At 50.7% G+C, this 26,833-nt stretch overlaps 1 protein-coding gene across 1 annotated transcript; it reads left to right on the top strand.

Annotated features, from left to right (window-relative positions):
* On the top strand, positions 1-26,552 carry NUP160 (nucleoporin 160). The gene is made up of 35 exons (XM_063158448.1): positions 1-203; positions 350-560; positions 1,471-1,693; positions 1,776-1,854; positions 3,068-3,182; positions 6,187-6,345; positions 7,212-7,289; positions 7,815-7,912; positions 8,531-8,615; positions 8,830-8,898; positions 9,520-9,603; positions 10,040-10,210; positions 10,295-10,394; positions 11,499-11,664; positions 12,215-12,330; positions 12,424-12,584; positions 13,695-13,828; positions 14,100-14,170; positions 15,657-15,816; positions 16,252-16,321; positions 19,025-19,123; positions 19,370-19,489; positions 20,190-20,285; positions 20,373-20,467; positions 21,094-21,190; positions 21,280-21,385; positions 21,501-21,661; positions 22,202-22,262; positions 23,374-23,484; positions 24,461-24,584; positions 24,787-24,888; positions 25,100-25,241; positions 25,805-25,930; positions 26,005-26,109; positions 26,189-26,552. The coding sequence occupies exons 1-35, from the start codon at positions 1-3 to the stop codon at positions 26,273-26,275; spliced, it is 4,185 nt and encodes a 1,394-aa protein (XP_063014518.1). The 3' UTR covers positions 26,276-26,552.
* The last annotated feature ends 281 nt before the right edge of the window (positions 26,553-26,833 follow it).

Genomic DNA, 26,833 nt, shown 5'->3' on the forward strand with positions numbered 1-26,833 from the left:
ATGGCGGCGGCTCTGGCGGCGCGGAGCTGCCTCGAGCTGAGCGCGGCCGGCCGGGCCCCGCCGCGATCCCCGCAGGAGCTGAGCTTCGTGCCCCCCGGCATCGCCCCGCTCCCCGCCGGCCGCTACAGCGACAGCGCCGGCGGCTTCTGCTACCAAGAGAGCGCGCAGCTCGGGGCCGCCACCAGGAATCGCTGGGTGCGATGGTGAGTGCACGCCCCCGTCCGCCTTGCCTCGCTTGGACTCTTCTCATCCACACCTCTCCCTTCTCACCCTTCTGACACCCTCCTCATCCTCATCTCTCCCCTCTCAGACCCTCCTCATGCTCAGCTCTGCCCCTCTGTTCCCGCAGGAGCACGTCGGGGGACACGGTGGAGCTGGTGGAGGAGTCCCTGGACGTGAACCTGCTGAACAACGCCGTGCGGCTGCGGATCCAGGGCTGCCCGTTCCTGCCGGGCGGGATCCACCTGTGCGAGGTGCAGAGTCACCTGGTGGTGCTGCTGCTCACGGCGCAGACCGTGCACCGCCTGCTGCTCCCGCACCCCGCCCGCCTCTACCGCAGCGTGAGTGCCGGGAATGCCGCCGGGGGCCGGGGCAAGGGTCCCTGTCAGCACAGGGAGGGCTTGGGAAGGGGTAGGCGACCCAAAATACAGCGGGAACAAGAAGAAAAGTGGAGGTCTGGGGAATTTAGCCGTGTTTTGCTCAGGAACTGGCTGGGTGTCCAGCCTGTGTCATGACACTGGAGTTGAGCTGCTGCTGGGATTGAGCCTCAGCTTTTCCAGAGCCCTTCCTGGTTGGATTGTCTTTTTTTTCCTCAGCTGAAAAGGCTGCAGGCTGATTTTGTCTGTGTTGGAATCTGTATTTCATGTGGCAGATAGATCCTAGGCAGGGTTTATATCACATTTATCATCATTCCATGGATGTGGGTTGGAGCTGGATGGTTTTTAAGGTCTCTTCTGACTGAAACCATTGCAGGATTCTGTGCTTCTCCCCATTTGCTCTGACTTTTCCTCTAGTGCCTGCTTTTTACCAGGATCCTCTCCTCTGTTGGAGAGCTTCTCTCTTGCTTTTAAAACTCTGGGGAACTTTCCCAAGGGATGATCCTGTGCTGTGGCAGAGCTGCTCTTCCTGGGATGTGTCAGCAGCAGTTTTCTCTGAGCTATGACAGAGATTTTTTACTGGAAAAGTCCTTTTTATCAAGGAGACAGTTGCTGTTCCATCAGTGTCTGGTGTGATTTTTTTTTTCCCTGCGCGTTAGATATGTGTGCTAAGGATTTGATGTTTTATTGAATCCTCTAGGATCATGTAGTCCAGCACTGCCAAGGCCACCCATGTCCCCAGGCACCACATCCTGCATGATGGGAATTCCACCACTGGAGCCTGATAACCCTTTCCATGAAGGAATTGTCCCTGATATCCAACCTAAACCTCCTCTGGCTCAACTTGAGGCTGTTTTCTCCTGTTTCCCCACAGGAGCTGATAACAGAGAGCCAAGTGCAGTCCGTGTTTACAGATATCAGCAAGATCCACATCAGGGATCCCTCCAATTACTACGTGATTCCCAGCGTGCCAGGGCTGGCTCCCAACTCCGTGGCCTCTGCAGCCTGGCTCAGCAGCGAGGGGGAGGCTCTGTTTGCCCTTCCCTCTGCCTCAGGAGGGATCTTTGTCCTTAAGCTGCCTCCTCCTGATGCTCCTGGTAAGGATTGGGCACTACAACCCCTCTCCTGTCTTGGAGTTTCATTTGATCTTCATTTTTGATTTTCCTTTTGTTTTTGAAGGAAGTGTTTCTGTTGTGGAGTTGAAGCAGAGCTCGGTGGTGCAGCGTTTCCTCACGGGCTGGATGCCAACTGCCATCAGGTGAGTCCCTGGGGATGGGTAAACTGAGCTAATTTTGACTTTTGGATCCCCTCACCTGGAATTTTTAGCTTGAGTCACACAGGCACCTATAAATACTCCACCCAAAAAAATTAAGGGGGTCACAGGAGCTATCAGAATACGGAAGTTGGGAGTGGAATGCTGGATTAGCAGGGTCCTGCTGTTCCATGTGTCTGTGAACATGTTCTCTAGTAATTGGCCTTCAAGGATTTGCCCAGGATGTGGCTCGCAGCCAACATGGATTAGGGATTACTCTGCCCTGGTGCTGAGGAGCCAGGCGTGTTCCTGACGAGCAGAGGTTACGTGGGGATCACACGGATGCTCCATGGTGGGTTGGGATCTTTAGGGTGGCTGAGGGGGCAGAGCTGAGTCCTAGAGCCTTTTTCTTGGAAGTGGGAGTGAGTCCTTTGGTGCCCTGAGTGACTTTGGCCATTGTGGGGGTGTTGCCCAGGGTCTGGCAGTATCCTTGCCAGGATCCTAGCAGGATCCATCCTTACAGATTGCTCTCCTCAATTTGCTGCTGTTTATACTTTTTGGGCCTGAAGCTGCAATGGTGTCCTTGGTTCTTGGGCTGGAAAAGGACTGCTTTGTCTAACTGAATTGGGAAGAGAACTTGCTAACATTTCATATGAAGTTCAGACTTCTATACTGATGCAGTATGGAGTCTGGAAAACATGAAAGCTAAAACTTAAGGCATCATTTGGAGCTGTCAGGATCCTTGCTCATGGCTTCTTGGATCCTTGTCAGGGCCTGGCAGGATCCATGCCAGGACTGCTTGGATCCTTTTTTCCCTCTGGATCCTTCACCTGTGTTTTGCAAGTACCAGGCTGGGGATGGGGAAATGGGAATCTGCTTCAGTTCCACCAAAGCGAGTGAAGAACTTGGTGTCACTGGTGTGGATCCTCTGCTCTGTGGATGCTGAAACATTCCCTTCTCCTGATCTCACCTAGTGATTTATTTGGATTTAAGCACAATGGAGGAGCCCCACTGCCTTGGATCTGTGCAACTGCCATGATTTTAGAATCATTAAATCCTGGAACAGCTTGAGTTGCAAGGGGCCTTAAAGTTCATCAAGTCCCACCCCCTGCCTAGGGCAGGGACACCTTCCACTAGACCAGTGTCCAGGCTGGGTTTGGGCACTTGCAGGGATGGAGAACTTTCTTTGAAGGTGTTGATGTAACCTCTGGTTTTCCAGAGGCGATGGCGGCCCCTCGGACGTGCCCGTCAGCCTCTCGGTGCACTGCCTGGATCACGATGCCTTCCTCTTCGCCCTCTGCCAGGACCACAAGCTCCGCATGTGGTCCTACAAGGTGAGCAGAACCTGGGGTTGGGGGAGCAAAACGAAGCCCAAGGAATCACAGATGAGTGTGGTTCTATCTGCCTTTAAATTGTGGCTGTGGCTTCTGCACACTGGGATTTGGGACAATATGTGAGAACAGTCGTGGTGTGTGTTTGTAGCAGTGTCTGTGAAGTGAGGGGTTTCCTGCCCAGCCTCATTCCTGTAGACACACAGGTTGTGGGAATTGGGAGTGGGGCTGTGACTGAGCCCCATCCCCAATGGGCTGCAGCTGTGGAAAGCAGGTGAACAGTGTTGAAGGTAATGAGGGGTTATTGACCAATCACCAAAGGGAGCAGAGGGCTCACAGGTGCAGTGCATCAGCAATAAAGGGTATTAAAAGGTTGGGCTGAAGAACAAGAAGGGCAGATATTGCAGCCTTCTGAGGTGAGGTGATGTTGTATGGGCAGACTCCTGAAGCCCTCTGATGTGGTAGGGTGACACTCTGGATGGGTTGAAGCCTCCTGATACTGTGTGATGATACTCTGTGTATAGTGGACCTCTCAACTGCAGCCTCTGCTGTGTTGTATGTTGTGACCTTTGGTGACCCTGGTGTCTCTCAGGATTGGGCTGTAGGGTGAGGTACAGCCTGAGGCAGAGCCAGCCTGGTGGTGAGAGCAGCAGGAGAAGCTGCCTGGTCTGGACCAGACTGATTTTGACGCCTGGGGTGCAGTTGAGCTGCTGAGGACATAATGGGAAGTAACTTACCAAGTGAAGAACAGAGTGTTTTATCTACATGGAAAGCTTTGTGGAAAAGAGAAGGAGTTGAGACTACTGACTATGCCCTTTGTAGGGTTTTACCATGGGCAAAGTAATAAGATTTTAAGACTGATGCAAGTACTGCATTTAGTGTTTAGAAAGAAGTTAGGAAAAGACTGTGAGACCTGGACAGAGCTGCCAACGTGCAAAGGACAAGCTGGGGGATGTGGCACACCTCCAGCTATTCACAGTGCAGAGCTTCTTGTTCTTCTCCTTGCAAGAATATCAACGAGGTGAGACTGTGGAATACAAATGCCCAAATTTCTATATGTTGAAAGGATCTCCAACAATCACCTGTCTTAGTGGGCCGTGGACAAGCCCCCCAGTTTGCCTGGTGTCCTGTACAGCATCAGAAGAAGATATGGGCAGAAACAGTATTGAGCTGAAATGGGTTGAATAAACCAAGCTGTACAGGTGACTATACTGAATTCCATTGTAAACCTGGATATTTGAAAGACCCAAGTATTCCTAACTACATTGTGTGGAGAGGATATTGTAATACCTGTGGTGCACAGTGGGAAGGAACTGCTCCCTGGATAGGAGCACTATGGAAAAGAACAATACTGAGTTGCAGTCATCCAGCCACTTGAGCCCCTCAGGGGACCCTGCTGTCTTTGAGTGCAAGCACTGGTACCAGCAGGTTTCCCAGAGGGAGAAGTTCAGAGCACAGTGCCTGGATGGAGTGATTCCATATCCTCTGTGTGAATAATTATCCTTGTTTGGGTAAATGGAAGTGGCATGGGGAAGCCCAGCTGTGGAAATGACAGAGGCCCTCAACCAACCTGGTGACTTGAGCTCAACTTTTCCTGGTGTTTCCCATTTTGCTGTGCTTTGTTTGCAGCTTAGGCAATGTTCTGCCTTGGAATTTGTTCTTGTTTTTATTACTGGATGGTTGTCTTTGCATATTATCCATGTTAGATCTAGTTTTGTAAATGTATTTACAAAATATGTTTTATGTAGGCAAAGAGTTGTGCTTGCATTTTATCCATTCTACACTGATTTCACTGTTATTTTATTAACAATTGTAAAAGGATTGTAACTTGGAATTATATAGCTGTATAATTATTGATATTGTTAAAGGTCGTGTAGCTATTGGGGGGAATTGTATAGCTGTTGATTTTGTTGATATCCTGGTATTTTGGCCTTTGGCTTATTCTTGTTGCTATTGATATTGTCAATATTCTATAAATGTAAGTATAAAGATTTTAATAATATGCAAGTTTAGAGAGTGAATCAAGGTCAGTACAGGGATGCATTCTAGAGTTGGTGGAACCTACAAAACAGATACTTGTACTATGTTTACTATTTCTTCTGCAAGGACCCTGTAGAGAAATAGTAGACATAGCATTTATTTAAAAGAAAAAAAAAAAAGGGGGAATTGTAGGCACACAGTTTGTGGGAATTGGGAGTGGGGATGGGGCTGCAGCTGTGAAAGGCAGGTGAGCAGTGTTGGAGGTGATGAGCCAGGGAGTGCTGAGGGGTTACTGACCAATCACCAAAGGGAGCAGAGGGCTCACAGGTGCAGTGCATCAGCAATAAGGGGTATGAAAGGTTGGGCTGAAGGACAAGAAGGGCAGAGGCTTGCAGCTTTTGGAGGTGAGATGATGGTGCTCTGTATGGGCAGACACCTTCTGATGTGGTAGGGTGTTACTGTGTATGGGTTGGAGCCTTCTGGTATTGTATGGTGATACTCTGTGTACCATCATGCAATGTATGTGTGGCTGTCTCAACTGCAGCATACGCATTCCTGGGATACACATTCCTCCAGACCTACTGAGCATTTGGGAAGGCAGGCAGGCAGCTTTGAAGCCCAAGGAGCCATCCCAAATGGATTTTCTCCTGCTTTCAGCAGTACAGCAGTAATGAAAGTGTCTTTGTCAATAGGAAGTTAATAAAAGCCTCTCGCTCCAGATATTGAGTGCCAGAGCTAATGGAGCAGCACGGTGCTTTCACGGCTCAGTGGCACTGGAATGTGCTCTGGGAGGGAGGGGAAGCTTTCTCCTGCATGCCTGGGCTCTGGCAGCCCGTGGGATTGGTGGGCAGGGGGCCCAGGTGAGCTGGGAGAAGCCAAGGAGTGGTTCAGGTAAGCGTATGGAGCCATAGTTCACATCTGTTGTGCAAAGTTCTGAGCAGATGTTTTCTGAAGGGGAAGAAGAGGAGCAGTTTCTCAATCCAGACTATTTCCTAAGCTGCTCTCCTGCTGCTTTGGTTGTTTGCAGGATCAGATGTGCCTGATGGTGGCGGACCTGCTGGAGTTCATGCCGGTCAGCCGGGACCTGCGGCTGGCGGCCGGCACCGGGCACCGCCTGCGCCTGGCCTTCTCCCAGTCCCTGGGCCTCTACCTGGGAGTCTACATGCACGCTCCCAAGCGAGGGCAGGTACGGAGCCACAGGCTCTTCAGCCTCTGGGAAGAGGAGTCATTCCCCTAGGGCTTGGGTTTGGAAGGCAAGAAAAGGGAAAAGTTTCATGTGTGGCCCTCTGGAGGGATCGGTTGTTTCTAAATAAACATTTCCCCCCCCCACAGCATTGGGGGATATGTGTGCCTTAGTTTTGGGACTGGAATTCCCTGTGTGACTAAACTGATCCACGAGGGCTGGTTCACTTGTTTACCTCCCGCTCTGAAAGAGTGGATGTGCCGTGGGAAAAGGAAAGGTCCAACAGGAGCATGGAAATGCTGGTGGTGTGTTTACACCAGGCTCCTGGGAGCATGTGGATGCTTCTGCAACTTGGGGAGAACTTTTTGTGGAGAAGGATAAATTTAGCAGGAGAGGAAGGACAGCACAAACCAGCCTCATCTGTTGGACAGCTTATCCCTTTCTCCAGGGAATTCCCACACAGAACAAGAGCGTGTAACATGAGTCCTGCTGTCCTACGAGTGCTCTGCTCTGGGAAGAACATGCAGAGCTGGACCTGCAGTTGAGAAATTGGGGCTTTCTCACCTTAATCCCCTTCTTTTCCCACATCTTGTGGTCACTGGTAGTGCTGGGTGTGGTGGTCTTACAGTTTTTCAAGTTTAGTGTTTGGAAAGACTTGGGAGTCCTTCAGGTCCAGGCAGGGATGATTGTCCTTGGGGAGAAGCCAGGATTTCTGTGCAGAGGGTCCAGTGGTGTGCTCAGCTCATGTCTCTTGTCCTTCAGATTCTGCTACCCCTAGCACCAGGCAGTGAGATGGACTGGAATGGTGATACTCCATGAGATGTGTTGGTTTAGTCCTTCAGGAAATGATTTAGGAGGTGTGTTTGTAGTTTTGTGTCTTCCAGCTGGTGAGCACTGAGAGCAACCGCTACAGCCTTGACCACATCTCCTCCCTGTTCTCCTCACAGGTGAGAGCCCCAGGAGGAAGAGTCCTGGACTTTGGGATTTAAATCACAGAGTCACAGAATGTTGGGTTGGAAGGAAGCCCTTAAAGCTCCTCTTGTTGTTCCAATCTCCTGCTGTGGGCAGAGACACCTTCCACTAGACCAGGCTGCTCGAAGCCCTGTCCAACCTGGCCTTGGATGCTTTCAGGGATGGGGCAGCCACAGCTTCTCTGGGCAGCCTCAGCACCCTCATAGGGAACAGTTGCTTCCAATATCCCATCTGAATCTCCTCTTTGTCAGTTGGAGCTGTTCCCCCTTGTCCTGTCACTCCAAGCCCTTGTTGAAATTCCCTATTCATCTTTCTTGTAGGTTTCCTTTAGGTACTGGAGGGGGCAATTAGGTCACCCCAAAGCCCTTTCATTTCCAGACTGAACAATTCCCAAAGCCTGTTAAATTTCACAGGGGAATGTTTTGCTGTTAAGTACCCACCTTTCTGTGTGTTCTAATTTGGGGATAAGAAAGGAAATTAGCTCTTTTCCTCTTTCCTAGGAGACTCTGGTTGACTTTGCCTTAACCTCGGCCGAGATCTGGGCACTGTGGCACAACGAGGAGAACCAAACTGTTGTGAAATACATCAACTTTGAGCAGTGAGTTTTGGGCATGGATCACTGGGATAACTGCAGAAAAACCCTGATAGAACTCCTCAAATTAGAGATTCACACTCAAGCTGTTGGAACATGGAAAATGTAAAAATCCAGGCAGCAGGATTGCTGAAAGTGGAGTTTGAGCATGGTAGAGGGAGCATTGTGCTTCCCCACAGCTCCTTCAAAACAACCAGGTGCTCCCTTCCAGGAAAAAACATGATCTGGGAGATGGTGATGGGAAAGGATCATCCCTGAATATGAAGCTGAGAGGATGGCTTGGTGCAGAATCAGGGAGTTGAACAGTGGATGAAAAATGCTGTGAGTGTGCAAATTTTAGGAGAAGAAGCTACTAGTCAGTCTGAGAGTTGCCTGTGAGTTAATGGGATGGGGAGAATGTTGAATTAAATGAAGGATTCCAACCAAGTGTTCCATCAGTTTATGGCTAGGAGTGCCACAGTTAACCTCTCTTGCCAAAATCTGTCCCTTGTCACTGCACAAACCTCTTTTTCCACACCCAGAGGGTGTGGAACCCAGAAAAACCAGAGGGTTGTTTTTGCTGATGAAAGCCACAGGTTTGGTTCAGGTGGATGCCAAGGTGATTCCAGGTTTGTTTCCTTGCAGGAATGTTGCAGGCCAGTGGAACCAGGTGTTTGTGCAGCCGCTTCCTGAGGAGGAGGTGACGGTCCGGCAGGATCAGGATCCCCGGGTGAGCCAAAAATAACGAGGTCACTCAGGTGAGAGAATGGGAATAAACAAAGTCAGGAGTGTGCAGGAAGCCATTTTTGATCTCAGGCTGGAGCAGGATATGGACAGAAACACAGATCCAGGGGATGATGTTGATAATGGGAGGAAAGACCAGAAACAGCAGCTTAAATGTTCTCCTCATCCTTGAGCTTCCTTAAGTGACGATCTTTTTGCAGGAAATCTACTTGGAATATCTCTTCATGCCAGGCCGGTTCACTAATGCAGCTATCCAGAAGGCTTTGCAGGTAAGTGAGAGGGAATTTGGGATGCTCTCTGTTCATCCTTCAGAGCGCTTTAGATGTGAGGCAGCAAGATTCCTTGGAGCTCTTGCCAGGCCTGTTTTCATAGGGAGTCCCTGGAGTGAGTTGGTGGCTGCTGGGCTGCAGCTGCTGTGTGCCCACAGCTGGAGATGGAACCTGGAATCCAGATAATTGTTTTTTTTCCCCCTTGGATAGCACAGCAAGTTGATGAGCTTGTTTTTCATTCCTGCTGATGTAGCCAGGAGAATGGGGACTCAGCACCCTGTGGTGCTGTTTGTCAGGATGTGTCATGGAATTACTAAGGTCAGAAAAGCTCTCTGAGATGGTGGAGTCTGACAGTTCCCTCCAGCACTGCCAAGGCCACCACTAACCCATCTCCCTAAATGCCACATCACACACATTTTAAATCTCTTGAGCTGTGGTGGTTGCACATTGCCACACATCCGTGTATCCCAAATTTAGCATCCAGACCTTTTTTTTAACACTTCCATCCCACAAAGTGCTGGCTGATGCTCTTGTCCTGCTTTACCTCACTGAGTGCTGCTTGAACCTTTGGTGAGACTTTTATTTTGCCTTAAAACCCAAGTTTCTTGTGCTGCTTTGCAGATCTTTTCTCAAGGAACTGAGAGGCACATGGATCTGACGTGGGATGAGTTAAGGAAAGAGGTCACCTTAGCCGTGGAAAATGAGGTGAGATGGATTTTCCTTCCAGGATATTGTGTTGTACGTGGTGTCATGATATTTTAGATGCCAGGTGACCCCACACCTCAGTTTATCCTTTTTTTCTCCAAAGAGAATGATGTAACTTTAAAAAAAAAAGTACAAGTCTTCATCCTTCCTGCCTGGGGTTTTCTTTTCCTCTTGGGTTTTTGGAATCCTGGCTGTTCTGCCTCTGCTCCCTGTGTGCACTTTGGTCACCCATCCCGTGGTGCCCAGACCACCCCTGCAGAGCAGTTGCACATCATTTTGGAAGAGAATCCAAAATAGAGGGTTTATCTTCCAAATAACAATTATTAGGAGACCTACCTGAGAGATCCCTATGTTCTTTTTGTGTTTCAATTCCCTTGTTTTATCCTGCTCTTATTTCACTTGGCTGTTCCTGAATCCCTTGTTTTGCCCCCAACAGTTCCAGGGCAGTGTGACAGAATATGAGTGCTCCCCAGAGGAGTTTTGGCAGCTGCAGGTGGAATTCTGGTCCAAGTTCTATGCCTGCTGCCTGCAGTACCAGGAAGCTCTTTCCAGGCCCCTGGCCTTGCACCTGAACCCCTACACCAGCATGGTGTGCCTGCTAAAGAAGGTGAGGCTGGGTGGGGGTGAGGTTCCCTGAACAAGTTTCTGCAGAGGATTTGGGAAGCTCAAGGACTTTCTCCTCACCTTTCAGGGCTCCATGTCCTTCCTTGTGCCCTGCTCCTTGGTTGATCATCTCTATCTCCTCTCCAATGAGCACCTCCTGACTGAGGATGATGCTGCCATCTTTGAAGGTGAGAATACAGGGAGTTTCTTCTCTCCTGTCAGAGATCTCCATAGAGATCCCTTGAAGAGCTCCTGATCCATAGCTGCATGAAAATAGTTTTATTTTGGTTTTGCAGGGGTACTTATTTTGTGAAATTTGCCATCATGCTCACACCAGCAATTAGAAAATAGTGTCAAGGCTGCCAGTAGAATCATGGAATTGTTTGGGTTGGGTGAAATTCTTCCCTGTGAGGGTGGGGACACCCTGGCACAGGTGCCCAGAGAAGCTGTGGACACTCCTTGGGAGTGTCCAGGGTTTGGAGCAGTCTGGGAATATTGGAAGGTGTCCCTGCCCATGGCAGGGGGTGGGACTGGATGGGCTTTAAGGTCCATTGCAACCCAAACCATTCCAGGATTTATGAAATGTTTTCACATCAGCTGTGGAAAGGGGCTGTGCTGTTCCTTGTGTCCAGGAAGTGAATGCCAGAGTATGGAAAACATGTCATTAATACTGTCACCACAGTGCCCTCTGTGCTTTGCTGGCCCTGGAATGCCGTTTCACTAAGAAAAAGGCAATGGAAAATGTTACCTAAGCTCCATTTTTATGCTTGAGTGATTTTTATATATTTTTAAGAAGTGGGATCGTCATCTGTTTGGTTGAGCTTTTTGTGGAGCAGAGGGAAGGAAAGCTGGAGGCCTGAGCTGGATTGGGAGCCTCAGCAGGAGCCCCAGCAGTTCCTCCCCTGTCTGTTTTAAACAGTCACGGTCTCAAAAAATGGGATTTAATTTAAAATCTGACCCATAAAGGATTGCAGAGTCGAGCTGAGCCATTTTCTTCAGGATATATTTTTTTGTGCTGCTTATTTTCTTTCAACCTGTGGCTGGAAAAAATCCCTTGGAGGGAATTTAGGTATTTTATTGTTGCATCATTTTTTATTTTCTGAATAATAAAGCTCAAATCTTTCCCTTGTTGACTCCTGAGCTTTAATTCAGCCTCATTGTTATTGGGGAAGGTTTGGCATAGGGAACTGGGACCTGGGTGGTAGGAGCTGAACTAACTGGCTTTTGCATGGTCTTCCCACCTTCCCTTGGAAATCTCTTGGAAAATACACAGTTAGATTCTTTCATTGCAGATTTGGAGATGTCTCGTGATGTTGTCTGTCTTGTCCAGTGCCTTCGCCTGATCGGAGAGTCAATTTCTATGGAAATGGCATTCATCATGGAAATGGCTTGCTCCCGCCTCCAGCCTCCAGAAAAGGCTGCAGAGCAGATCCTGGAGGACTTGATAGCTAATGACACGTAAGGAGATGGGTTTTCCAGAAGCTTCTCAGAGTGGCTGAGCTGGGATTGTCCAGAGCTGTCCCTGCCTGTCATCCAAGGGCATTTGAGATGTGTGGGCTCCTTGCCCTGTGCTGCAGGAGACTTTTCCAGGGATAGGGACGACCGTGGTTTGGAGTTGTTGGCAGTGTCTTCCATCCACAGCCCTGAGAGCAGAGGAGGCACAAATTCCTGTTAGGTGTGAAAAGAGGTGCCTGGAGACAGAAGGGAGAGATCAGAGCCTTGGTCAAACCTTGTGGTCCTGTGTGGTTCCTGTGCTAACCCAAATTGTTTCCTTGTGGAATGCCAGCTATCTGGCTGTTATTTCCTGGTAGCCTGAGGGAGTGGAATAAATAGACTGGTCCCTGCAGGCACTGTAATAAAACTCACAAGCTAGCCAAGGATTCCAGTTAGGAATGTCCAGGCTGATCAGATACTGATCCTCTCTGGAAGGGAGCGTAAGGGAGCCCTCTTCAGTTGGAACCTGAGGTTGCTGTTCGTGATGATGATGAGGATCTTTTTGATGTTGCAGGGAAAATGTGATGGAGGATATCCACAGTAAACTGCAGGAGATCAGGAACCCCATCCATGCCATTGGGTTGCTCATCCGAGAGATGGACTACGAGACTGACGCTGACATGGAAAGAGGTGAAAGCTCTTCAGCAGCTTCTGGGAAACGCTAGGAAGTGTTCCCTTGTCCTGGGAATGGCTCCTGCCTCACCTGGGTGGTTTTCCCCTCAGCTCCGCACCTGGCGCTGCGCATGAGCCTGTCCCAGCTGTTCGGCAGCAGCACCGCGGCGCACGTGGTGTGCGGGGGGGTGGCCAAGATCTGCTCCGTGCGCTTCCTCCTCTGCCGGGACCTGCTCATCCTCCAGCAGCTCCTGCTGCGCCTCGGAGATCCCGTGAGTACAGCTCCTGGCACCTGGGATCCTGTGGGGCTCTGCTGCTGGTGCAGGGTGGAGCTCTGTCTCATCCCACAAGGCTGTTGGAATAGCCCGAGGCTTGGGCAGGTCCTGCTCTCTCCTCCAGCTGCTTTTGTCTTCCTAAGCAAAGCAGCCTAATTCCCTTTATTCCTCTATGAACATCCAGGAAGCCAAGGTGTATTTGTGGGAGGAGGGCATGGATTCCAGCCTCCTCCTGTGTGAATCAGCACACATGCAGCTCTTCCAGCTGTGCCCTGTCCCTCTCCCAGCAGTGATGGCAGCTCTGTTCTCTAGCAGCACACTCCGAGGTTGCAGTTTCAGCCCTTTGGAAGCTGCTCCAGCCAGAGCAAACAGCCCCCACGATGGTAGCTGTGTTTGGGAATGGTGGGATGGACTGGTCTGGGTCTGTCCCACCTGGCCTGAGGCCACGTGAGGCGAGGTGCTGCTGCTTTGGATGGACACAGCGATGCGGAACAAGTCCCCAGACAAGGACAGCCTTGTTTAAACCAATATTATTTGCTTAGAAATAGCCAGCAGTTTCCTGGTTGAAAATAAATCCCTTTTTCCTGGATAAGGTTATTCTGGTAGCATTTAAGGTGCATTGCAAGGTGCCCTCTGGAGCTGGGCTCTCCCAGACCATGAGGCATGTGACCTGCTGCTTTCCCACCTTGATGTACCTGTGTCCTTCAAAAGCTCGGATTGTTTCATCTCCTGTGACTCTTTGCTGGAGCTTATGGAGACCTTGAGGTGATCTCTGCAGCAAAGCCATGGTTTCAGTCTCAGGGACAGCAATCCTGGAACGCTTTGTGTTGGAAGGGACCTTAAAGACTGTTTAATTCCAAGCCCCTCACATGGGCAGGGGCATTTGCCACTAGGCCAGGTTTCCCTAAGCACCTTCCACTCTAGCTTTGAACACTTCCAGACGTGGGGCAAGAGTTCCTGCTGGTTCCCTGGGAGGGCTGAGTTCTGCCAGGCTGTTGAGCACCTTGCTGTTTGCAGAAGGGACAAGCTGGGCCTGCCACAAACCTCTCTGGTTGTCCTTGTCCTGCTGTTGCACCAAGTGTGCCAAGCTCTGGGCTTTCCTTGCAGATGGTTTTGGGAGGGGGACAGCTCTTCCAGTCCCAGCAGGACTTGCTGCACCGCACCTCTCCCCTGCTGCTGTCCTACTTCCTGATCCGGTGGGCGAGCCAGCGCCTGGCCTCCGACGTCCCCGTGGACACGCTGTGAGTCTCTGCCTCACCTGGCTTTGGTCCTCCTTAATCCACCTGAAATGCCCTTCCTGGTGTGGAAAGCAGGTGGTTCCTGTGGGAGTATCACTCCAGGAGCACTGGGGAGGGTTTTTTTTCCCTTTCATGTTCTGAGCTGACTCTGCCTTGTGCTAAATCTGCCCTGTGAGGCCTCGCTGTTCTGTGCTCCGTAGGAGTTGAACAATGAGCACAGTTAAAGCGGGAGGCGTTTTGTTGTCTCTTCACTGATGGCTCCTTTCTTCCCTAGGGAATCTAATCTGCAGCATCTCTCCGTGTTGGAGTTAGCAGACACCACTGCTCTGACACCACACAGACTGGGTAAGGTGTCCACGGATCATCAACTCTCCCTTTCAGTTATTTAAGCCTGACTCTGCCACCTAAGGGAAGTGCTTTATGCAGGGAGCTAATGGACTGTGTGGTTGAATGACCCTGATTTAAGTGGGGATGTTTGTCAGGCTGTCCACAAAAAAAAAAAAAAACCACAGACAACAAAGCAACAACAAAGGATCTTAGCACTGAACTCAGGTTTTACTCTCAGCCTGAGAAGGATGGGAATGCCTCACTGAGCCAAAAATTTGTCATTCTAACCCTGGGAGCATCAGCCAAACTTACCCCTCATGTACTTTACAGTGGCTGTGGTAGCTCAGACCAGGTCTGTCACAGAATCCTGGAATGGCTTGTGTTGGAAAGACCTTAAAGCTCATCCAGTTCCACCCCCTGCCATGGCAGAGACACCTTCCACTAGCTGGAGTTGCTCAGAGCAACCTGTTCCATCCAACCTGTCCTGCTCTCCACCCTTTACCCTACAGCAACCAAGAACAGCAGCTCAGGGAAGCATGAAAATGTAGAAGTACTTGCTCAAAACATGTTTAAAAATATGGAAATACCTTCCCAAAACATTGCAGCTGATATTTGGTTCATATTTTTTTAAGTTCTGCTGTAAAGATGTAACTTTTGGGTTAGTTTTTTATTGGGAGAATATAAGTCTGCTTAATTAGGGAAATGTGGGCCTTGAAGTGGTTCCAGAGGGAGGAGGTGAGCAGGGATGGGAAGGAAACATGCAGGTAAGAGCCTGCTGTGACTAGTCAGCCCTTGGAGGCTGAGATACTTCAGAGGGAGCTGGGGAAATCTGGGACAAACAGGCAGCAGTGCCACGTGTGAGCTGGGAAAGAAATTCTTCCACTCTCTGACATTGGTGATCCTCAGAGCCTGAGCTCTCCCTGATGGAGAGGCTGGGTGCAGGAGGCAGCTGGAAATGTCAGGGAAGTTGAAAACATCCTTTGTGTGTGCTGGTGTCGTGGGTTATTTCTTGGCTGGCTCGTGAGGAAAGTCCTGTTTGGCCGCTGTTCTTTGGGGAGAAATATGTGAAATGTAGGGAAGGAGGTGGCAGCTCAGGGAGAGGCGTTGGGAACAGTCAGTGAGGGGGGATTTTTGGGGTGCTGAAATGAGGAGGGAGGGAATGGAACAGCCAGCTCAGCACTCCCTCAGCCCTGTCATGCTGGAAAGCTGCAGCTGGGCTGGGAATAACAAGTGGAGAGGGAGCAGAGCCCTTTTTTTGTGTGTTTTAATTGAGCTGTGGTTAATAAACACTGCAGGATGGGGCACTTTGATCTCCTGCTGCTCCCTCTGACTTAACCAGACAGCAGGAGAAATCCAAAACCAACAAGTTGGAGTGTGGAACGTGCTTTTGGTTTGCCCTGACTTAATCTGTGCTGTTTGGGCTGATGAGCACAGGACAGGGTGGAAAACCTGGCATCTCTACTGCAGGCTCTCTACTCACTGTTCCTTTAATTTCTACTTTTAGTGTCCGGCCCTCAAACGATCGTGGAGCTCTTCTTTCAGGAAGTGGCCAGAAAACACATCATATCCAGACTCTTCCTGCAACCAAACACCTCTTTGGCTGAGACAAGTTTGAACTGGCCCCACCTGATCACCTCAATAGTGACTGATTTTCTGCCTCTCCTGTATCCTTGGCTGGGAATCCATTGCCACTGAGCCTCCTGCCATTCCAAAATCAGGTTTTGACCTCCAAATTTCCAAGACAAACCTCCTGAACGAGTGAGGTTGTTGGCATTAATGGGATTTGTGGGTATTTTAAGATTTCACAGATTTCATCCTGTTTAGGTGCACGATAAAGGATTTGAGTTTTTGACTTTAAGCCCCTAAGCTCTCACTACTTGACTTGGTGGGGTGGGATGCTGGGGGATTTGGAAGGGTAACAGGAGTTGGGGATTAGATGTACTGGTGATTTTGTTCTAATATGGATAAATCTTATTACAGAATAATGATTTGTATAAAGAGCAGCTTAATCTTCTCTCCTCTCCCCCCCCACAAACGGAGCATGAGAGGCATGTTGGCTTCCAGACTGGATTGTCCTGTGTTCCTTAACCTCTGCTCAGATGGCCCAGCAATCCCAGCTTCCTCTTCCCAGAGTGCCTGATGGGGAGCTGTCAGTACACCCAGCTCCAGGTGAGTGCATCATGCCAGCCTCTCACAGGTGCTGGAAACCTCCCTGAAACATCATCCTTCCAAGTGCTGGAGTTCTGCTTTCCCCTAGTTGTGAAATCCTGGAATGGCTTGGGTTGGGAGGGACTTCAGAGCTCATTCATTTCCATCCCCTGCCATGGACAGGGATACTGTCCACTATCCCAGGTTGCTCCAAGCCCTGTCCAAACTGGCCTTGGATATTGCCAGGGATGGGGCAGCCACAGCTTCTCTGGGCAGCCTGTGCCAGGGTGTCCCCACTCTCACAGGGAAGAATTTCTTCCCAATATCCAGTGTAAATTTCCCCTGTTTTAGTTTAAAACCACCACCCCTAATCTCTGAGCTGAGACAATGCCACAGAGTGTTTGATGGGGAGTGATTTAGGATTGTGGAATCCCAGAACAGTTTGGGTTGGGAAGGACCTTAAAGCTCATCTCATTCCACTCCCCTGCCATGGGGGAATCATCTTCAGCATTTTCTCTTTCATCTGTTTTCAAGAGCATCCAGATAGTCAGGTTTATGCTATTCCCTTTCCTTGGAGGAGTTTATTCTCCCAGGGCTTGTCTGACCGCGTGACGCTGCACTCCTGAAACATCTTTGCAGAGCCTGTTTGAATATCCCAGCAATCCTAGAGCTTGTTGGCAGCTGGTGTGCTCACAGCCTTTCCTGTACCACCTCTGCCTGTGATTGCCCATGGGACCTGGCTTCAGAAGGATTTCTTCAGTCCAGAAAGGACTGATTTATTTCTTAAATGTCCTTATTAATAAAAAAACAGTGTGAGAAACACCTGCCATCATTCCATCCCTGGCTGCTCCTGGCATCCCAGTAGCAGGGACAGTGAACTCCTGATTTCCAGGGGTTTTAGACTGCTGTATTTCAGATCACTGTTCCTCCACCTTTCTCCCTGTGCTCTTGGCAGCTGGAGTTGCTTGTGCTCGAGTTCTGACCTGCACAATTCCTTGTCTGCAGCTCCACGTGATGTGCAGCTTTATCCCTGTCTGGGCATTCCTGGAGGCAGCAGGCCAGGCAGGCTGTTAGTGACCTGTTTTTCAGCAGAACCTTTTATCCTCGCAGCCCCTCATACCTGGGGGCTGAATTGCTTCCTTTTGTGTTGCTGCTGAGAAGAATTGAGAGAAGAATTTCAATTCTTCAGAGCTTTTGAGCCAGGAAATGCCAAGATTGGAGCAGCATCATTCTCCCTCCTGGCATATGTGCAGGCTTTGAATCTCCTCACATTTCTTTCGCCTCACTGGTGTCTCCTCCAGGCTTTTATCTTTGCAAACCCTGGCTCCTCCTCCTCCCCACTGCCTTCTGTTCCTCTCCCTGATCCCAGTCGCTCACGGAAACTTGGATTAAGTGCCTTGACCCCAGGGAGATAACAACAGCTTTGCTGTGAGCATGGTGACCCAAACTGGGGGGGGACAGGAGGCTCCTTGCAAGGAGCAGACGGGCACAGGGGCAGTCTGGTGGCAGAGCAGGGGGCTGGGACATGGGCCAAAGCTCTCCGTGCTGCTCATTGTGTGTGACAAGCTGGAGCAGGATTTATCCCTTGTAGCTGCTAATCCAGGGAGTGAATCCGTGCTCCGGATACGTCACCACGTGGTTTTGAGAGGACTCATGGCCAGCAAAGGTGAGGCAAGAGGTGCTGGTGGTTTGTGCACCTGTAGAGGTGGCTTGGCTTCCAAGTCCTGGTTTCTCTTCCCAATTCCTGCTGAGTCCCACGGCCCTGCTAGCAGGACATGGCTGCTCCTCCAAGGATGACGAGGATGCTGTGCTGGCACAGGCCCAGGCTGGGTCATCTCGCTTTGTCTGTGCCCTCAGTGCCATCAGCACTCCCTCCCATATGCTGTAATCCATGTGCTTCCCTGGCTGCTGGCCCTCTCCTGCACAGGTATTCCCCTTCTAGCACCTGCCCTGCCCATTGTACTGCAGCCTTAGCTCTGCCCTCCACATTCTGTCCACATCTCCCCTGCAGTCCCTGCAACAGGATGTAGGAAGAATCCTGTCTGATTTTTGGCTGTGTTGGGAGCTGTTCCTGAAGTTCTTCACACAGACACTGGAGCTGTTTAGAGCAGTTTTTTTCCCAGGAGCGTGTGGGGAATATCTCCCCCTTACGGGGCTGGAGCAGCTCTGCTCTGGAGAGCTGGGAACATTCAGCCTGCAAAGAGGTCTCCTGGAAACCTCTTCCAGTGCCTAAAGGAGCTCCTAGAGAGCTGGAGAGGGGCTTTGGAGAAGGACCTGGACTGACAGGACAGGGGGAATGGCTTCCTACTGAAAGAGAGCAGGGCCAGATGGGATATTGGAAAAAATTGTTCCTTGTAGGGAAGCTGAGGCCCTGGCACAGCCTGCCCAAGGAAGCAGTGGCTGCCTCATCCCTGGAAGAGTCCAAGGCCAGGCTGGACAAGGCATGGAGCAACCTGGTCTAGTGGAAGGTGTTCCTGGCTTTCACAGGGATGTGGGGCTGGATAGGCTTAAGGGGTCCCTTCCAACCCAAATCATTCCAGGATTTCATGATCAGTGCATCGAAGGGACTTTGAGGCTGGAAAGACCAGCCCTCAAGCTGGAGAAGCAGGACTTGTCTGAGCACAGTAGCTAAAGGAGCCACCAAAATCTTGGTGGTCCTGGCTGCCTGCAGATCACAAGTGAGTGCTGACCTGAGTCCAATCTCCCATTCCTTCCTTCCTGTAGGAATACATCCGACTGCTGCAGCCCTGGTGCCACGTGAACATGGGCTCCTGCTGCTTCATGATGGGCAGGTGCTACCTGGTCATGGGGGAAGGACACAAGGTGAGGCCTTCCCTCATCCCCTTCCCAGGGTCTGGGAGCTTTTCCCTTGGGAGGGGGAGGTGCACAGGAATCAGCCTTCCCAAGCAATCCCATCCCCTTGGGAAGAGATGGGATTGGAGCGGCACAGTGTGATCTGCTCTTGGGAAGATCTCACAGGCTTGGACAGGCAGTGTTGTCCCCTCACCTGTACAGCAGGTGGATCAGTCACCTGAGGGGACAGCGAGCTGATTCCAGGTCTGCTTCCAGGCTTTGGATTGCTTCTGCCAAGCTGCCTCTGAGGTGGGCAGGGAGGAGTTCCTGGACAGGCTGATCCAGCCCGAGGAGGGCGAGGTGGTCTCCACGCCCCGCCTGCAGTACTACAACAAGGTACAGTGCTGAGCAGCTGAACTGGCACCAAGTCCTCCCACACTGGAGAGGGAATTCCTGCTCCATCCCTGCCTTTGTGGGAAGTGACTTGAGCCTCAGAAAACTTAGCTTGTGGAATGTGAAATGTGTGCTTTCTTTTCTTTGTTTGGGGGTGATGACAAGCTGAGTATGTGAAATTTAGGTACTTTCCACCTGTTGATTTCCTAATAGCTAAGGACTTGGTTATCCAGCAGAAAAAGGCAGGATGAGATCCAGCTGCTGGAAGCAGAAGCCAGGCATGTCCAGGCTCGATGTAAGATGCTGCCTAAGGCAAGGGTTACTAAGCTCTGAGGCAAATTAAAAATGAGTATGTTTAAATTGAGATAAGATCTATCTTCTGCATAATGCTGTGGTTCAGGCAGGCTGCAAGCCTGGAGCTGGGCTCTTGGTGAGGGATTCCCTGGATTTAGGATCCAGAAAACTAACCATTAATGCTGAAATGCTTCAAAAATCCCCCATATACAGAGGTGAATCCTCCAGAGAAGCTACAATCTGGTCCTGTCGTGCTGGGATTTCATTCAGATCCCTGCGGTTTACCCAAATATTCCCCTTTCAAGTCTAATCCCTTAAATATCTTTAGGGGCAAGAACAGCTCCTAAAACTAAAAAAAAAACAAAAAAAAAAAAAAAAAAACAAACCAACAAAGCCTCCTGCCTTCCAGGTCCTTCGCCTGTTGGAGATGCTGGGTCTGCCAGAGCTGGTCATTGAGCTGGCCACTCTGGCCATCATGGAATCAGCAGATGACTGGAGAAGCCAGGTACAGCCATTTATTTCCCTGTTTCTTCAGGAACCTCTTCCACAGGAACTTCTTGCTGGGTTTATAACTGATTTGTGCTGTTTTCAGGCTACTTTGAGGACCTGCATCTTCAAACATCACTTGGATTTAGGGCACAACAGTGACGCCTATGTAGCCTTAACACAAAACCCAGATCCAGGCAGGTAGGTGACAGGCTTATCTTTGTTGTGGAGGTCCATGGTCCCATTTTTCCATGAAACTGAAAGGAAAACCATACTTTAGGGGAGGGCATGACTGCTGTGTTAAGTTAATGTGTAGAGGTGGCTTTAAAAATGTAGAATTCATTTTTGGATGTTCAGCTGAAGGACACCTAGGATTGGCACCCTCTCAAAAGAGGAAAATGAGAGGAAGAAAAGCAAGGAAGAGACTGAAGGATCGTGTGTGTAGCATTGTATGTTTAGAAGCTGTAGGAGCCTAGTTGATTTTGCTTAATAAAAAGATTTAGTGTTGAGATTTCAGTTTGGGAAGTGAACTGGGTAGGAAAAGCTTTATCCTAGCAGAGAAAAATAACAGGGGAGAAATAGGAATGCTTTTTAACTAATTGAGGGAGGGAGACTGCCCTCCTGAGAGGCCTTTCCAGAAGATCTCTGTTTCCAGTACAGGAGAAACTTGAAGGTTTAAGTTGGTTCTTAGCCAGGAAAAACCCTGCAGAGCTCATTTGGAAGGCAGGAGCTTGTCACAGAGTGGTTGTTTGTGGTTTAAATCCCGGGTTTGTTCCTGCTCCTGGGTTTATTCCTGCTCCTCCAAAGGGTTGTGCTTCCCTCTGCAGGCAGCTGGACTGCTTACGCCAGCTAGTGGTGGTTCTCTGCGAGCGATCCCAGCTCCAGGACCTGGTGGAATTTCCTTACGTGAACCTGCACAATGAGGTAATCCTGCACTGGGATCACGGCTTGTGGGGGGCACACCCTCCCTTTAAAGGGGATTATGGACCCACTGGAGCCTCTGTGTGCTGCAGGTCGTTGGGATCATCGAGTCCCACGCTCGGGCTGTGGATCTGATGACTCACAACTACTACGAGCTGCTCTACGCCTTCCACGTGTACCGGCACAACTACCGGAAAGGTAAAGCTTGGGATGCGCCTGCACTGCCCACCTGCTGGGACACCCTTTCCCTGCCCTGCCAGCTGTGTGGCCTCTCTCTCCAGGCTGGTGGCTGATGGCTTTTCCCTATTTTCAGCTGGAACGGTGATGTTTGAGTACGGCATGCGGCTGGGCAGGGAGGTGCGGACGCTGCGGGGGCTCCAGAAGCAGGGGAATTGTTTCCTGGCTGCCATCAACTGCCTGCGCCTGATCCGCCCGGAATACGCCTGGATAGTGCAGCCGGCCTCCGGGGCTGTGGTGAGAATGCTGAGCTTCCTGAAAAGGAGCGTCCAGAATCCTTTCCGATGGGGGCACAGACACTGTACTTCTTATCTGCTGCCTGTGACCAGCTGTCTTGCTCTGCTCACTGGCCCTATCCATCACCCTTGTGCCATTCCCCCCTTTTTAGGGCAGGGGGAAGTGGGATAGCTTTTGGGAATGGGCTGATGGATAGATATGGGAGTATATCACCTTGTGCTGAAGACAGAAAATGTTTTGGGGAGTGTGAACAGCTGGAATACCAGTCCAGGGGAGAGTTAGTGTTGTGTTTCAAATCCCAGGGGTTGTGTTTCAAATCCCAGTCAGGACTCAGGGAGGTGGTGGCTGCAGCCTGGTCACCTGATCCTGATGTTCCTGATAGCCTGGGATAAACTAACCTGACTTCCCAAGGGACTGCACAGCTTCCCTGGTCCAAATCAAGGCTTGAAATTGAGAGCTCTTTTTGGGATTTATTGTATCAGTGATTTATCCTTCAGAAACCGGGTGGGTATAAATTTTCTTTCTGCTTTTTCCTGCAAGTACGAGCGCCCAGGAGCATCTCCGAAGAGGAGCCACGATGGGGAGTGCATGGTTGTTCCCAGTAAGTGCCCAGTCCTGGTCCTTTCCATGCCTCTGGAGTTTCCACAGCCTCTCTGCAGCTCCCATGGGAGCTGGGATGTGGCTCAGGGCAGCTCCTGCCTCCACCAGATCAATAATGTGTGGGATTTTAAGGTCGTTAAATCTCCCAGTGTCTTCCAACAACAAGCTGCCACTATTCCCCAAGGAATACAGCAGTTTCCCCAAGGGAGCAGCTATTCCCCAAGGAGCTCCTGTGCCTGCTCCTAACAGCTTGATGCCTTCACAGCACTTTTTTTTTCAGTGGAAGTAACTTGTAATTTAAAACAAAACCAGCTTTTTGAGGCAATTTCTAGTTTTTCAAGGCTGTTTGTGCTTTTGAAAATCCTGTTGGGAATAAGCTCTGCCTGTGTCTGCCACAGCCCAGGATGTGGGATCAGGTTATCCTCAGTGTTCCAGTAAGAAAATTTAAGGTCAGGTATTTTTAAACCTGCTTTTTCTGAAGAGGTTTTTTTTTTTTGTGGCGTGTGCCTGGCAGGCAAAGCAGCAGCTGTTCCCAAATATTATCTAACATCTGGAGGAGGAGGAGCAGGACAATGGTATCAAGGACATAAGCACAGTCAAGGGAGCGGGGAAGAGTCAGCAAATCCTAATCATTCCTTTGGTGCTTTTTGGGGTACAAATCCTCTTAGGATAGCAGAGGGGTGCAGCGATGCTTTTACCAGGGCTCCAGGGAGACCTCAGGGCCACTTCAGTGCCTAAAGGGGCTCCAAGAGAGCTGGAGAGGGGCTTTGGACAGGAGATGGAGCACCAGGACAAGGGGGAATGGCTTTGGACTGTCAGGGGGTGGGTGTAGATGAAATGTTGGTAAGAAATTCTTCCCTGTGAGGGTGCTGAGGCTCCTGGGACAGATTGCTCAGAGAAGCTGTGGCTGCCCCATCCCTGTCAATGTCCAGGGCCAGGTTGGACAGGGCTTGGAGCAACCTGGTCTAGTCTAGTGGATGGTGTCCCTGCCCACAGAAGTGGATGAGTTTTAAGGTCCCTTCCAGCCCAAACCATTCTGTGATTCCATGACATTCTGCACAGTGCCCAGAGCCCTTTCTGAAGTACTGAGAGCCCAGTATCATCTGTTCCAGGCACTCGCCAGATCGAGATCCTGGAGCTGGAGGACTTGGAGAGGGAATGTCTGCTGGCACGGATCCGGCTCACCCTGGTGGAACACGACGTGTCAGCAGCAGCTGTGGCAGGTGAGGGGGGCTCAGCCACTCTGTCCTGTCCCAGAGGCAAGCCCAGAAGCTGCCAGGGACCATCAAATTCTCATCCCTATCACGAAATCCAGACACTGACTTCAGCAGGGCCTGAGATGCAGATCAGGAGAGCCAATTTGAAGTTTTCCACCTTTTTTTTGGCTTTTTCGAGCTCTGGTTGTCTGCAGTGGGGGTGGGATGAGCTTCTGAGTTGGGACAAAAAAGGCATTTTGGAAATAATGGAAGCAAAGAATTATTAAGGCTGGAAAAGACCTTCAAGATCATGAAATTCAACCTTTTTAAGTGATGAATAATTTATTTTCCTGGACAGTGCTGCTTCATGGAACAGTGTTAAAAAGTTGTGAAAGTTGTTCCTTTCTGGGAAGCAGGAAGGTGTAGCTCTCCCACCTGGAGTATTTTAGCATCTCTGATACAAGTTACACAACATGTCCATATCTTTCCCCTCTAAATGTCAGGAGGAGGTGATTTCCCAGTGTGGGATTGCAGGGAAAGGATGGAACAGCTGCTTTGAGGGCAGAGTGGTGACGCAGGGAGCCGAGTGCCACAGTTTCTGTGCTGCCAGAATATGTATGCTTGGATGCAGGCCTGTGATGACACTGCCCTCTCCCTAACCTCAATGATCTTGGGGATCTTTTTCCAAGCTTAACAATTCAATGATTCTAAGTAGCAGCATTTCCCTCTCATGTATCTGTGTCCCTCCCCAGCTGGTGCTCCATCAGGGACAGCTCTGTGGGTCACAGCTGCTCTGTCCAGTCCCTTCAGGGATAACTGCTGGGCTCATGGGATGCTCGGGAGGCCAGGAAAGCCTCCAGCCATGGATTGAGGAGTACTGCTGCAGGGTGTTGGAGGCTGCTGGCACCCTGCTGCTGCATCTCTCAATGAGTAACACTGGGCAGGGCCCTGTGAGCACTGGGGTGTTACTGGGGAGGCTTTACCTGCTCTTCCTCCCCTTCAGGCAACTCCACACCCGAGGAAACAGTGTCTCTGCTGGTGCGGGCCGGGCTCTTCGACTCAGCCATCACCCTGTGCCAGACCTTCAAGCTGCCCTTGACGCCCATCTTTGAGGGCCTGACCTTCAAGTATGTCTGGTGCCCTCCCACCTCAGGGGATGCAGGGCTGGAGGGATGCAGGGGCTTGGGCATGGAGCTTGCCCAAGAGCCTTCTTTCCCTGCCAGTCCAGCTGGGTTGTTTGTTGGGAATAGTCCTGTAAGGGACTTTGATGCTGGTGGGAAGGGGCTGGCTCTGGAGGGACCCACCTTCCCATGGCTTTTGGTCGTGCAGGTGCATCAATCTCCAGCTGGGAGGGGAAGCAGCACAGGCAAAGGCCTGGGACTGGCTGGCAGCCAACCAACTCTCAGCCCTGGTCACCACCAAGGAGTCCAGGTAGGTTTATCTCCACAGTTCGGGAGGAGGAGGATGAGACAGGAGCTCTGTGCAAATCCAGAGGGTCTCAGGTCCTTAAAACCCCTAATGCCTAAACTGTGGGGAGAGCTGTGCTTCCACCCTGTCCCCACATCACCTGGAGCACACCATGGCCTCGCAGATGGGGCAGGAGCTGCTGGCACGTGTTCCACTGGAAACTGTTTCCTTGCAGTGCCACAGATGAAGCCTGGAGGCTGCTGTCATCCTACTTGGAGCGTTACCCATCCCAGAACAGCCTGTACCATCGCTGCGTCATCAACAAGCTCCTGGCACACGGGATACCTCTGCCCAACTGGCTCATTAACAGCTACAAGGTGACAACAGCTGTCCCCAAAATCCCCAAAATTCCAGATTTCCCAGGGCTGCCAGGTCACCCTCACTGCATTGCAGAGCACCTGCCAGGTGCTCTGTGCCTGGTACCAAGGCTCAGAGCTGTGGTGCTGTTTGTAGAGGTCCCAGGATGAGGGAAGAGATGAGAATGTTGACTTTATGTTTCAGAAGATTTGATTTATTATGATATATATTATATTAAAACTATACTAAAAGAATAGAAGATTTCATCAGAAGGCTAGCTAAGAATAGAAAAGGAATGATAACAAAGGCTTGTGACTGACTGAGACAGTCTGGACAGCTGGACTTTGATGGGCCATTAATTAGAAACAACCACATGAGACCAATCAAAGATCCACCTGTTGCATTCCACAGCAGCAGATAAACCATTGTTTACATTTTGTTTCTGAGGTCTCTCAGCTTCTCAGGAGACAAAATCCTAAGGAAAGGATTTTTCATAGAACATGTCTGTGACACAGAGCAGGTTCTCTCAGCGTGGTCCCAGTCCTGGTCACATTCCCTGGCTGAGTTTCCCTCTTTCTGGCAGGAAGTGGATGCTGCCGAGCTGCTGCGCCTGTACCTGAACTACGACTTGCTGGAGGAGGCCGTGGATTTGGTCCTGGAGTACGTGGATGCTGTGCTGGGCAAAGGGCACCAGTACTTTGGGATCGAGGTGAGCTCACCTGCTGTTGGGGTGTGGTGGGATGTTCCCTGAGGACGTGATATGAGGGTTCCTGTCTGTTCCAGGTGCCTCTGTCCCCAGCGTCCCCCACGATGTGGCTTCCCTACACTGCCATAGACCAGCTGCTGCAGGCGCTGCGGGAGAGCAGTGCCAGCGAGAACAGCGTCGTGGTGGGTACCGGCATGGGGAATGGCGTGGGAGCGTGCTGGGACAGGGTGGGATCCCTCGTGACTCCTGCCTCTCTCCCAGCTCTATGAGAAGCTGAACGACAGGATGGAGGACTACCAGCAGAAGGTCAGCGTGGCCACCATGGAGCGCCTGTACTGCCGGCCCTAGTCCAGGTGACATCGCCAGGAGTGTCACCGTCCCGCCCTGCGGTGTGCTGGTTTTACCCATTGGTTTTCCATAAGGATCCGGTTCAGGGAGGTGGAGTGCCAAAGGGCGTGTCCCCTCATTGTCCCTTTTGTGGGCAGTGGGTGGGCAGCAGAGCTGGGGTGTGTGGCCTTGACACCCCCTTGCTCTCTGCCTCCTCCAGACATGGAACTGTTGGGAATTTCTTTTATTTATTGGTATGTTTTTGCATCAACTTTAATAAAATGAAACTGTTATTTGAGATGTGCATAAGGATGTGGTGGGAAAAGGGGGGGTGGACTGTGATGCTCCTCTCCTGGGATCATCCCCATATCGCCCTGGTCCTGGGGCTTGGGATATAGGGTAGGATGGAGCTATATCCCCAGTGGAGATAGCTCGAGGGAGGTTCAAGGGAAGGGGGTATAGGATAATAAGGGGCTGTAGCTCCCAGGAAGAACTATGGGATAGCACAGGCCCACAGCCCTGGAGGGGCGGGACGGGGATCTGGGATGGGGCTCTAGGATCAAGAGGCAGGACCCTGCT

The sequence above is a fragment of the Melospiza melodia genome, chromosome 6 (assembly GCF_035770615.1).
Source record: "Melospiza melodia melodia isolate bMelMel2 chromosome 6, bMelMel2.pri, whole genome shotgun sequence".
Taxonomy (NCBI): Eukaryota; Metazoa; Chordata; class Aves; order Passeriformes; family Passerellidae; genus Melospiza; species Melospiza melodia.

Excerpts from the sequence above, each read along its gene's own strand:
- NUP160 (XM_063158448.1), top strand. The coding sequence starts at position 1 with ATGGCGGCGGCTCTGGCGGCGCGGAGCTGCCTCGAGCTGAGCGCGGCC. Across the intron at positions 3,183-6,186 it reads TCCGCATGTGGTCCTACAAG|GATCAGATGTGCCTGATGGT; the intron begins GTGAGCAGAACC and ends GGTTGTTTGCAG. Across the intron at positions 16,322-19,024 it reads GTCAGTACACCCAGCTCCAG|GAATACATCCGACTGCTGCA; the intron begins GTGAGTGCATCA and ends TCCTTCCTGTAG.